This window comes from Protopterus annectens, chromosome 3.part0, assembly GCF_019279795.1.
Source record: "Protopterus annectens isolate FY-2018-M chromosome 3.part0, PAN1.0, whole genome shotgun sequence".
In the NCBI taxonomy this organism is placed as follows: Eukaryota; Metazoa; Chordata; order Ceratodontiformes; family Protopteridae; genus Protopterus; species Protopterus annectens.
Window position 1 is genome coordinate 1,116,843,844 of NC_056731.1, and position 14,062 is coordinate 1,116,857,905.

General features: G+C 42.1%; 1 protein-coding gene across 1 annotated transcript in view; it reads right to left on the minus strand.

Moving 5' to 3' along the window:
* Nucleotides 1–14,062, minus strand: part of IMPACT (impact RWD domain protein) — a 1,366,254-nt gene that overhangs the window by 1,051,821 nt on the left and 300,371 nt on the right. Inside the window, exon 5 of the mRNA XM_044065351.1 lies at nucleotides 10,089–10,174. Within this exon, the coding sequence (XP_043921286.1) occupies nucleotides 10,089–10,174 (86 nt within the window). The remainder of the gene's footprint in view (nucleotides 1–10,088; nucleotides 10,175–14,062) is intronic.

Genomic DNA, 14,062 nt, shown 5'->3' on the forward strand with positions numbered 1-14,062 from the left:
GGTATGAAAAGCCAGAGGTAAAATGAGGTATGCGCCAGAGTTATCAATAGCTGACCACCAATTGCCAGGATTCATCTGCAGAAAAATCTCTGTGCAGCTGGTTTTGATCACATCTTTCAAACTTCATATAGAGACTATCAATGAAAGTTTTTCTAAATAGCTTAGGTACTTCCACAAACTATCCAAGCTCTTAACATGTGATGCTGGTAAGACTTTACACATGAACTACTTAATACCTAAACTTGCATATACTTTGAGTCTGCCTTTAATTTCCCTCATTACACCAAATTATTTCAGTCTCCAGTGAATAAAGTCTTGTCATTTCAATCCACTGCTGGTTCAATATGAACATCATTTTCCAGCTTTGCAGAAGCTTAGTCTGCTGCCAGTTACAAACATCTATGACCTTTAGCAGTTTACACCTACAAACGTTTCCAGCCCTTGTCTGTGAATTAATTATAAAATCATGACACTACTCACAGGATCAAGGGGCCTCTTAACTCTTGTGAGCCCCTTGTTAGCTTAGCTATTGGTGAAAAAGCCTTTTTCAAGATGTCTTAACTACCCAGCTCAATTTTTTTCAAACAGTTACAAATGACCAGAGATATCACAGTTTTGGAATGCAAGTGAGTTGATTATTTACATGTTACATAAAAATGTCATTGCTTCAAGAACAATGGTTAGGCCTCCTTCATGAACAGTTGCACACCCATACTTTGTCTTGTATGTTGCTCTTTGCTGCTCAACTCATACAACTGAAATTATATTTACTTCTGTATATGTCCTCTAATTTCCCTATGTTTCTAAAACTGCAGTAGCAAAGCAAATCTACTGCTATCTATTATCATGTTTTGTGCGACTGCGCACAAGACAAAAATAGTCCTCAGATTAGCCCATCTACCTGGATAGTTAACAAATAGACAATAAATCTAATGTACATTAATGACATTACCATGATTTCCTGTAATTTATCAGAGTATTCACTTCTGCATTGCTACTTTGCTAGTAGTTTCCTTCTCCAAATGTATGCCCAATCCGTGAATGGCATCTGTTTAAATGCATAAGTGCACGTTACAAAGATTGTTAGAAATGCTGGACAGTGCATATATGCATTACAAAAAGGTAGATGAATTAAGATCCGGCAAAGTCCTCCCATAACCATATCACTGATCACAAATATCTGCAAAATGAGTTTTCCTGAATGCCATTTGTAAAGGTGCTAGATCCCCCTTTGAGTTTGCTTAGTCCTTAAAGGAGAACCACACCCACACACTCAAAAAAACATGTTTATTTCATCATGGTTTGGTGTTTCCCACATTTTAACATCACTCTGGGACTATTTACAGGGTTTTAAATATTTTTATAGGTAATTTCTGAGTCTGATCACATGGGGTCTGGCATCCTGAAGTAATTCTAATTGTTTAGTCTGCCTCTAGGTATCCCACAATGCAGTCATTGTCTGTAAAAAATACATCATGCAGGCCTCTTTTTTCCTAAAGCTCCTGTCACTGCATTGATATTACATGCATACACTGCTGTCTTTCAGTCAGTTAGTTTTAAGTAACACTTCATGCCTTCAGTGACTACTTAAAACATAAACAGTGCAAATGCCACAGGACAGACTTTCAAAGTGCTTTTTACTGCTGCTGCTTTTTGTAATGGCTAAACTGCAGTCTTCTGTGAAGCCTGAATTGTACTATTTCACTCCTCTCCCTTCCCCATTCACACCTAAATTCCCTAGCTTTCAAAGTGCTAACGGTAATTTGAGCTGCTACCTGCTGTAATTGACAGTAGGAGACTTGACTCATGTAACGTTTCCTTGTTCTAATCTTTACTTTCTGTATGAGTAGGGAAAGGACCAGAGAGCTGTGACATACAGGACGGCATGGGTGGGATTTTAGGACTGCCATGGTGAAGTCAGTTTGGGGAGGGAACTGGCCAGAAAACTACCTGTATTCAGTGGTCTTGATGATATCAATGAATTGGAGAGTGCAGTAAGCTTTTCCAGGGTGGGATAAAATTTTTTTCAAAAGTGAAACCACAGTATGGTAAGGTACTGTTCTAGTGGAAAAACAGTCAACTTAAAATATTTTAAATGATGTATTATTTTTCTTTCGGCTTTTCCTGGTTAGAGGTCACCACAATGGAACAATGGTCCAAAGAATGATTGGCAGTGGAGTTTTATGGTGTCAAGTTGCCAGCCCAATGCCCAACCTTCTACAGAAGGCACACACTCCCACCTATGGCCAATTTAGAGCATCCAATCCACCTACAGCATGTCTTTGAGATGGGGGAGGAAACTGGTGCACCTGAAGGAAACCCACGTGACCACTGGGAGGACAAGTAGACTCTGCACAGAAGGCACCCCAGCCAAGAATAGAGCCAGAGAATCTTGCTGTGAGGTGACAACACTAACCGCTGCACCACTGCAGCCACCCAGCATGCTGTACTGTTGTTTATTAATAGCAGGGGCAGTAAATAGGGAGAAAAAGGACAGAGAAGTTGAGCAGTGAATAACAGAGTCCCATTGTTGCCTTGGAGTATCAACTGCATTATACAATACTACAAAAAAATCTATTACAGTGCAAGTTATGTACTCACCATAACATTCCATGTTTGTAGTCCATCTTGCCCTTCATTGTTACACATGGGTTTGGAGCTGATCCTCTGCTCCGACTCGGCCTATTACAAAGCTCAAAGTTTTCTAGTTGGCTCGTGGCTAGGTAGGTATCCCATGGTGCACCAGTATAATCCCCAGATCTTGTTTGCTGCTAAACTACAGAAAGACACAACAAAAACTATCCAAAAAGAACAAAAATAATAAAAGATCTCCACCTGTTATGAAAAAAATTTCTGTCTCCAGATCCTTCCAGGAAGGGGGTAGGAGGGTGGGTTCGTAAGAATGAAGGGCGAGATGGACTACAAACATGGAACATTATGGTGAGTACGTAACTTCCTTATGTTCTGTAGTCCTATCTCACTTTCATTCTTACACATGGGACAGCATTCCTAGCACCTTATTCTTGGGTGGCTCACAGAAAAATACTCCTGAGTACCGTGGAACCAAAGGAGGCTCTACCCCTAGAGGTTAAATTCAATTTGTAATGAGTAATAAAGGTGTGAGGGCTCACCCAGGTAGCTGCTGCACAAATATTATCAACTGGAACCCTGGCTTGAAAGGCTGCAGAAGTAGACTGGGATCTTGTAGAATGAGCCTTAATCTTGAACGGTAAAGGTTTTCCATCGGAAGAATAAATGTAGGCTATACAACTGGAAATCCAATTCGAAAGGGTCACTTTGGAAACTGGAAGACCTAATCTGGGGTCAGAGAAGGATACAAACAAATTGGTCTGACTTCCTAAATTTCTTGGTTCGGTGTAGACAGAACCGTAATTGTCTGTGAATGTCCAACTGATGAAATCTGTATTCTGCTGCGTTGGAATGATTAGGAAAAAACACCGGAACCTTAGGGACAAAAGATGGATTTGTGCAAAGAGATACTCTATCTTTGTGGAAAATCAATGGCTTGCTAGACACTGCTTGTAACTCTGATACTTGTCTAGCAGATGTGATGGCCACCAGAAACAAAGTCTTCCAAGACAGAAACTTCAATGAGCATGAATGAGCAGGTTCAAAGGATAGAGATGTTAATCTGGATAGGACGAAGTTTAGATCCCATGAAGCTACCGGTTCCTGAAAGGGAGGTCTCAGCAAAGTAGCACCTTTAAGGAAGGTTTTAGACAATCTGTGTGACATCAGATTAGACTCATGTTGACCGAAATGAAAATTTGATATTGCTGCCAACTGAACCCTAATCGTGACAGCAGCAGAACCCTTGTGAAAAAGTTAAGACAAGAATTCTAAAACCACTGGAATGGATGTGGTGTAAGGGTCAACATTTCTTTCCTCAGCCCAGATAGAAAATCTTCTCCATTTGCTGGTGTATAACTTTCTAGTTGAGGGTTTATGAGAAGATGTGAGAATGTGGGTCACAGTGGGTGAAAAATCATGAAGCCTGACTAGGGATGGAACTGGAGGAGCCAAGCTATCAAATTGAGGCTGTGGATGCTGGGATGAAGAGAGCCTGACATGTGCTTCAAGAGATCTGGCACTGGGTCCAGAGTCCATGGATCATCTAGTAGATGAGGCCCGAGAAAGGTGAACCAAACCGGACTAGTCCAGTAAGGAGTGATGAGAATCAATTTGCTTCCCAACAGTTTCGCTTTCTGAATTACCTTGGATATGAGAGGAAAAGGTGGGAAAGCATAAAGGATACCCAGGGGCCAATCGTGAACAAGTGCGTTTCTCAGTGACTCCTCTGGAGGGGGGGATGAGGGAAAAGCAGTTGCTGTATTTTGAGTTTATCAGACTGGCAAAAAGATAGCAGCAAGGTTGTCCCCATCTGCGGAAAATCTGTTCCGCTATTTCCTGCTTCAGAGACCACTCATGAGGCATCAAGATTGCCTGGCTGAGTTTGTCAGCTATCAAGTTGGTTGTCCCTGGGATGTGCATTGCCACTAGAAAGTGCTAGGAAGATATCGCCCATTTCCAAACACAAATAGCTTCTCAACAAAAGGGGTAAGATCTGGTTCCGCCTTGTTTGTTGAGATACCATACTACTGACATGTTGTCTGACTGTATTGCTATCGTCCCAAGAGGAAGAAGGTCATGGAGTGCTTGCAACACCAGAAACACCACCCTCATCTCTAGAACACTGATATGCATGTGAGCCTCATGATCTTGCCATGTGCCTTGGACAGTCCTGCCTAGATAATGCCCCCCACCCTATCTGTGAGGCATCCATAGTCACAATAGCAACGGGTTGGCAAGGAAGGAATGGGGTTGCCTGTTGTTAGATGGTTGGGTTGGATCCACCAGCAGAGGTCCTTTTTGCAGGAGTCTGTTAAAATGATGTGGTGGGATAGAGGTAGTTGTTGGAAGGACCACTAGGATGATAGGAGCCATTGAAGAATCTGCATGTGTAATCTGGCAAGAGGGACTAGCAATATGGTGGAGGCCATGGTTTCAGCACTGTCTTTGCCTTGACTTTTCGGAGGGGAAGTAGACAAAGGACTTGTACGAAGTTCTGTGCTCTTTCTGCTGGAAGACGAGCTAACATGGTGACTGTGTCTATTTCTGCACCTATAAATGTCACAAATTGAGAGGGCGATAAGGCAGACTTTCCCCAATTTACAGTAATCCCCAACTGGACACAAAGTTGGATAGTGGAATCTCTGGTTTGAAGAAGTAGATGCCTGGTGGAGGTGGTCAGGAGCCAGTCGTCCAGGTACGGAAAAACTTGGAATCCTAGACGTCTCGGGTGAGCTGTCACTACTGCCATACACTTGGTGAACACCCTGGGGGCTGTGGTAAGACAAAAGGGCAGAGCATGAAACTGGTAGTGACTGGCTCCCAGCCGGAAGCGTAGATGGCTCCTCGACACTCTGTTCATTTTTATGCGGTAGCATGCATCTTGGAGGCCTATTGAGCACATCCAAGTGTCTTTCCCTAATAAAGGGAGTATAGACTGCAGTGTCACCTTCCGGAACTTGTCCTTCTTTATGGATGCGTTCAATTTGCTGAAGTCCAAGATGGGCCGCTAGTCCCCCTGTACATTTTGGAACTAAAAAGAATCTGGAGTAAGTTCCGAATCCTACCTGGTCTGCGGGGACAGTTTGGATGACTCTGTTTGCGAGCAACTTGTTCACTTCTACAGTTGCTTGAACCCTGTGATTGGGTGGAACATCAGGGATCCTCTTGGAAACATGAGGTGGAAGAGAAAAGGGTATGGAATAACCTCTGGTGATAATTCTTTGTACCCATTTGTTTTGGGTGATGCTTAGCTAGGCTTTTGGATACAAAGAAGTGCGACCCCCGACTGGCTCCAGAGAAGCACAGTCAGGCCCCATATCAGGAGCGCTAATAGGGTCGGCCTCGAAACAAATTGCGGCCTCCCTGGTTTTGCGGTCAGCTCCTGCCTCTAGGGCGATGTCTACCATTTGCTCCTCCTCCTCTGCCTCTGAAAAAGGAGTCACCCTGTGCATCCAGGAAAATCCTCTGGGACTTCTTGAACCACATTTTACCACCTCTCTGAGCCTTGGGGTATGATCTAGAGGGCACAGTAAAACGTACTCCCATGGCATTGAGCACTTTCCCTTCTTGCTCGCACCTGGTGAGTGTGTTATTTACCTTAGGTCCAAACAAGGAAGAACCGTCAAAGGGGGCGTTGGTAAAGGTAGACTTGAACGGCTCCGCAAAATTACACAAGCGCATCCAAGAGTGCCTCCCAAGGGAAACTCCTGAACCCGCTTGCCCTGCTCGCTCCATCGGCTGCATACGAAATCAGCCTCATGGAGGAGTTAACAATGGAATTCAAGGTGGACAACTGAGCAGACACCTTATCGTGGACTCCTTCAGTAGCTGTACCTTGCAGAGTCTCTCCCAACTCCTTAAGGAGATCTCTCTGAAGCCTTGTAAAATGTGTTAGGTAGTTCAGTGATCTGAGAGTGAATGCCGCCGATGAAAAGATACACTTCCCGTATCTATCCATCGTTCGAGACTCCTTATTCGGCGGATGGACAGAAGATGAAGTCTCCACTAGTTCCTTCTTAGTGGCCACCGCCACCACCATGGCATCTACAGGAATGCACTTGGACAAACATTCCTTCTCCGTGGGGGCTGACAAAAATTGATTGGGTCTCCAGGGGGACTGGTTCCATGGCATCAGGAGTCTCCCATACCTTTCGACTAACAAGGTCTCGAAGTTCGTCGAAAGGTGGAGACAACCAAGAGGCTGAAGGTTGAGACCCGAAAGCCTTCAGGTACACCGACTCTTCTTCAGAAGGGGTAACAGTGGGCCAGCTGCAACTCTGCTTAAGGATGTCTAAGATGTCTACAAAGGAGACATCATCAGAGGACTAACTTAGGGGACCCTTCTGACTCCTCGACGTTGGTGTCAGAGGTAAGAGACTCATCCTGGGAGTCTACATGCTTCCTCTTGCATGTCCTCTACCAAGGGGGCTCCTCAGAAGGATATTCCAGAGAGGTCTCAAAATAGTGGGGGCTGCTGAGGCTGCGGGTCTCTGCTGTCGAGAGAGGGAGTAGGTGCTGAGATGGAGGTCGGTGCCCGAGGAGGAAGTGTGTCAGTACCCCTGGGTGGAGCTGATGAACAGGACAGCACACTCCGCATCATCTCAAAGGCCGACCTCTCTGGCTCCGAAGACCTCCTTAGCTCTGAGGAGACAGAGGAAGTAATCAGTTCCACAGCCATCTGCTCCGAGACAGATGTAGGGTCTGAGCTCATCCTAGCCGACGCACCGAGAGGGAGATTCGGCACCAAAGAGGTCCGGGTCCAAGTGTCCCTGTCGGGGCCAACTGGAGAGCTTCGGCTCCTAGACACCCCAGACGGCACCGAAAGAGTCCGAGCAGAGCTCGGCTCCAAGACAACCTTGGGGAGAGCTGGAGCCGAGGGTTCCAGAACCAGCAGTACCAAACACTTGAAAGCCTAGCACAGCTTGGAGGAGGAACCACAGTAGGGGAAAAGGATTCAAGTGGCTCAGGGACTGACTGGATCACAGCCAACAGAATTTTTGGCAAGGCAGACAACTTCAGGAGTCTAAGCACTACTCTCTCCACATTATCTTCTGATAGGCTTCTGGAAGACAGTGTGGGAGATCTGGACCTCTGTAAGATAGGGGACCTTAAAGTTGGGGAGACTGGCAATGGATCTCTGGACCGGCTCCGAAATGCATGGGGCCGACACTGGAGTCATAGTATCAACGGCCTCAATCGGTTCCAAGATCAGTGGAGCCGAGGAGGGAGAATTCTTGTCTGGTTTTGACAGATTAGGGGGCTGCTCCGATGCACCGGATGGCGCCGGGGATTGCCTCTTGGAAGGTTTAGCCTTTTTTTTTTTTTTTTAGATGCATGAGATTTGGAGAAGAAGACGAACTAGCCAAGTCTTCCTCAAAAGAAGGCTTAAGGACACCTTTTAATATTAGTTTGTTCTTTCACTCCTGTAAGACCCTGGCACCGAAGGAATGGCAAAACAAACATGTTTCTTGCAGATGGATGGCTCCGAGGCAATACACACAGTTACTGTGGCCATCGGTAATAGACATTTTCTGAGAGCATTTCACACATTTCTTAAACCCCGAGGGTTTATGATCTTTTGCCTCTTTAGACATGGTATGGAGGTGCAGCAAAAATTACACAACCCAAACACAATGAGTACTAGGTCCTCTAACTTTAACAGGCCTAGCCCTTACCGCACTAACAGTCACACCACCATGAGGACTAGGTCCTCTAACTTAAATGGGCCTAGCCCTGGGCAGAGAAAAAGAGAAAGAACTAGGTCCTCTAACTTAAATGGACCTAGAAAGAGAAGACTAACGCAAAGTATGAGCCCAAATGTCCAACTGTCTGAGAGGAACTTTATTCAAATTCAATGACGTAGAACCAAATGGGTTGGAAATATCAAAGAACCCTTGTCAACTAAATAGCTAAATATCCAACTAATATCTGGGTGGAAATAGTGTAAGGCTAACTCACACTAAAACACCGCACACTAAAAACACTGTACATGGAAAGGCTAAATTGAGTGCAAACACACACCTTAACAGTAAGCACTAAATATTTATTAAACTAATGAACTACCAAACTTTCTAAGCTAACAAGCAGAGCAATTAACAACAAAGGGCAAAACGCCCATTAAACAGAACAAACTGGCACAAGGATACCAAACAGAACAACAAGACCAATGGCCAACCTGTTCTCAACAATAATTAACTAAAGTGAAGAAAGAAACCACTTCAGCAATAATGAGACTACTCTAACGATAGTTAAACACTAGCAAAAGCTATATAAATTGAAAAGTTAAATTGTAATATAGAAAAAATAGCAAAATGTGTTAAACTTAGCCACGGCCAAGAAGAAGCACATCTGAACATGTCGACGCGGCAAACGAGATCTGGGGATTATACTGGTGCACTATGGGATACCTACCTAGCCATGAGACAACTTGAAGACTTTGAGCTTTGTAACAGGCTGAATCGAAGCTGAGGATCGGCTCCGAACCCATGTGTAAGAATGAAGGCGATAGAGGACTACAAAACATCTTCTGTTTCATCTAAATGCTGCCAATGAATAAATACTCAATTTACAAGACTTACAATATAAAAGGCATACTTAAATGCTGCTGCTGTCACTCTTCATTTTACTGACAGACTGACACGTGGTACGATACAGTTGTGCAGTTCATGCAGTGTGGTTCAGCACTTTTAACAATTGCTTAAGTCATTTCAGTATTTATCATCATTCATCTAATAAATCTAGATCCTGACGTCTGAGGAGGACTGTGAGCTATTTTGCCAAATTTAAGTATGGAAAGAATGGGGTGGCACAGTCTAAGACAGAAAACATTACTGAAGTAATGAGCATGAACTTACAAGAACATAAAGAAGCAGTTGTTACAGAGCCTAAAAGTTCTTGGGGTCATTAACAGTCAGACACAAATAAATGACTAAACAAGTGCTTTTAATATGAAAAATCAAAACTAGATTCGGCATGTGTCAAACCTCACTTATAAAACTTTAAATGTCACCTACTTCATGTAAAGCAAAGCGACAGCACTAAGTGATTTGTGCAGAAAAGCAAGCACCACTCTCCAAACAGAAAAGTTCCAAAACCATTAAAAGTGATCTCAGTCAATCACTTGTTTCAAACATGAACAAGCAAGTGATTTCTGAGATTTTGAGCCTCAAAAACACACAAAGTAGAAAAAAAAAGACTACACAGAATAGCCATGGTTACCTGTTATATGACATTATTATCTGTGTATATATCCTGTGTATATACTCTGCTGAAGCTTTACTCTACATCTCCCCTGTAAAAAAAATTGCGAACCATGTGGAATCTCTCTGACCAGTAAATTTGACAAATAAAACATTCAAGACACTGTACAAAAACATATAATACAACCACATTCTTCCAAGGGATGGCACTGCCCTTTTAAATTCTGCATTTCCCAAATCCACATTGATGAGCCTCTACAACAACAAAATGCAACTACTAATAAACAGATCTTTTACCTGGGTCATCAGAAAGTGATTTTTCCACAAGAAATTCACGGATTCTTTCTACCCAAAGATAAAGAATGCTCTCACCAAGGTTTGTCCTAAAACAGTGATCAACAGCATTAGGACTGAAAAGAAGGTTTATAGAGATACACACAGCTAGAACCATAATGCAAATTAACCTCCCACAACATTCAGACTCACTGTCAACAACAAGCTTTCAGGACAAATACAACAGCTCTAGAAACTGACAACATTCATTCGTACTTCGAACAAAGCATAGTTATTTCACATTGTCTCTATAGCTACACTAAAAGCATCAAGTTTTTTTTAACAGATTTCACCCATGGATAAAATCGCTGATAACACTGGTACAAATCACTCTGTTTAGTAGGATGTGTTTTATGACATTTCAGTGATGACCTGTGGAAGTCAGCAAGCAAAATTCTGATTAAGAACCACTGGTTTCCTCTTGTGAGCGTCAGTTTATTAACCACTGCTGTTTTGCTGACACCTCTGGAGCTTAGCAATGAAAAGCAGCACCAGCCATGCCACCGAGGCACTTGTGAATTTAAAGATAAAGTTGGACAAAGGAATAGGGGAATCGGACCCGATAACACTGCCAATAACATGAATACAAAAAACTGAGCTGAAATGGAGTGCTAATTAGGGAAGGCATTCAAGCCACTACCCAACTACTTTCCTATCTTGTGTACAGGGATGGGGACCAGAAATAGATCATAGTCAAATAGGTCCAGAGGCAGGGTAATAGACCAAACACCTCACCTCCCCAAAAGCCATTCCACTGTCCCATTACTTGGCGGACTTTCCCCAAATTATCATAAACATTGTTCAGACCTGTAAGCGTCCATAATATTTTTTTTCTTAACTTTTACAATGATTGCAGAAATGGATTTAATTTAAAACTTTTACATCAAATGTTGTAGCACAAACACTGATTGCCATTTGCCAAACAAAGCAGTTACACATTGAAAACATACGTAACATGAACAGCAGCAAACTCCTCTCCCACTTAAACTCACATGCATTAAAAATTATTGAAATTTACATTCAGTGAAAATTTGTTTGACTAGTGGCAGATAAAGTGCACCGTGGGCCTCCTGACATACATTTTTAGGGCCACGCATAAACCCATGTGTTCTTTGATTCACCTTCCTGATTGTTTTAAATTAGATTTCTTTTTTAATACAGCAACATTTGTTATAGCACATTGTAAATTTGTAGTTTTGAACATCTATTCCAATAAGCAGTGAAACCAAATGTCTGAAATTCCAATAAGCAGTGAAACTAAATGTCGGAAACATGAATGACAAAAGTAAGACCAGAATATTTCAACTATAAAAGGTGACAAACTGCTATCATTATACTCTATCAATATTTGTACTCAACAATTACAGCCACTTTATTGACTATGTACACATCACAAGTCTTATTGTAGTAAAAATGGCCATAGTAAAGTATTCTAAATTGCTTTATACAAATGCACACTAGTCCTACACGACAGACTAATGTCTTTTTAACTTTATCATATCAGCAGGGTCCATCATTTACATTGACAGACATCCCCAAAGCCTAGCAAACATTGCTGACTGCACCCTTCTTAAATACCGGTGTCAAAAAATACAAGATGAGGCCAATAAAAGAGATGCAGGTCTGCATCAGAGAGTATAACATAGAAAGAAAGAAACTGAATGGGTTTAATAGCTAGTCTTCAGGAAAAGAGGCGTTTGGAACAAAAAGCCAGTAATATTTTTCTGTTTTATTTTGAAATCCCCTCAAGCGTTAATAATTTAGCCCTGTACAGCCTCTAAATGGGCACTCCTTTTCCCCAACCTAACCACCAAAGGAGGCACAGCTACAACAGTTAGAGACCATACAGCCTGTGAAGACAGGTGAAGGCCTTAAATGTGGAACTGAATAAATGGAACAGTGCACTCTGCTGTAGGAAAGCTGATAAGTCAAGCATCGTGTAATTACTTGATGTCAAAACTTGGAGCTGAGATGCCTAAATGAAGGAATTCTTCCTACTGTTTTGAGGCCAAAGTTAATGGCTAGAATTTACATGTATAATTTCTTTTATTGCTCTGGCTTCCTGACCAGCTGCAAGATCAAAAGGGCTATTAACCTCCGAGTTTCTGTTAGCCTGGAAAAAACAGAAAATTGTTAAGAATTATGTAATGTGAAGCAGCACTGTGTTAGAATCAGACAGTATTTTGCATTTTTGTCTTGAGAACATCCATCTCACCAGCACTGCCTATGCTCTATATGCAAGTTTAGTTTAGAACTGTGTTTTCTCTTAGATACAGCTAGGAAATAGGAAGATTAGATTAGTCCTTTTTCTGTATTGATGTCAGAACTTTTCTACTGAATTATTTTAAGTATTTCACTGTGATCTCTGAACTCTTGACTAGCACTATGTAGTAAGAAATATTGTCTGGTGTTTTTATTATTTATTATTAAATATTTTTAATCCTTTCAGCTGTGGCTGTTTTATGTAGATATAATTTAAGCTTTAGTGTACACTGCATGTATATAGTGATACTGTCCAAGCTACTCCAAATAAGCCTTGACTGTTCAGTTGCACTTACCATTTGGATAATAATACTGCACAGTAGAATTGGACACCATTTGATAAGGGCCTTTTTAGTAGTTGATAAATATTAGTGGGTGGTGGAAATGATTTCTACCTTATAGCTTGGGTAAAAGGGATACAGCTGGAAACCTGTGCCAGCCTTCCCCAGGAGTGTCTGTGTGGTTGTATATAACTCTTATCTCAAAGTATGTGTGTGTCAGCTACTTGGGCAGGGACACGAAGCACTGGTCGGACAGAGAGGGTGCTGGAGGTTTTAGCTTGCCCACTAGGCTGAGATCTGGACCCTATAGCTGTGCCAGTTGGGAGTCTTATTGGGGATCTGGAGAGAAAGGGAGAAACTATCCCCAGACTGACTGTGATCTCTGTGTGCTCTTAAGGGAAATTGTACTTTACTGTGTGTGTATTTGTTATCCTCCCCTATGTGGACACCCCTCACTGGTGTTAGTGGTGAGGACTGAGGCTCCTTGATTGCTGGGCCAATGGATGGGCATTGCACAGCCAACATCCACAGCCAGTTCAAATATTTTATTATGTTCTTGCTCCTCCCCATGGTAGTAGGCAAACTCCTTGATGAGGTAAGCCCTGCAGTGCTATGAAATTCAGTACATATTTTCTCATGCTAAACCCTTGCTACAGTGCTGCACATTGACTGGCTCACATAGGACTGCCCTAAGAGGATAGCACTGTTGTAGCCACCACACACTCTTCCAAATGATCACCTCCTGGATGAGCAAGGTGATACTGACCACTTTCATAATTTCCCTCTGTCCAACTGCTGTAGTACTTGGGCTCTCCAGAATAACCAGGCCTGTGAAGGCAACAATCCTTAGTCCTTCCTCTGTGCCATAGGAATTAACAACAGAAATGTTCAACCACTCCTAAGTGAGTAGGACAGCAAACAATTCATATAAAAGCAAAGGAGGAAATGGGAGCACATTTCCTTAAAAAAAAAAAAAAAATATATATATATATATATATATATATATAAATATATATATATATATATATATATATATATATATATATATGAAAACACTACAACAGAGTTTTAGGGTGTGAGGTCTGTGACTCAGGGAAAACGTGATAAATAATTATATCACAGTTCACAGAAAGGGTGGTAAATATTTATATATACTTTCCTGAAGTACTGTAAAAAAAAAAAAAGTGATTGAATTCTGGAATTCAGTGTGCAGGCATAGTGTCACCTTTAAGAGAACAAGAAGGGTATTATCCAGTAAACAATGGGTAGACTAGGTGAGTAATGAAGTCCTAATCTGCCTAGAGAATTTAAGTTTCCAGTTATTGATTTATGAAAGAAAACCACTCCTTGATTATTACCTGACCTACTAAAAATATTGGTAAGACCCATTACTTT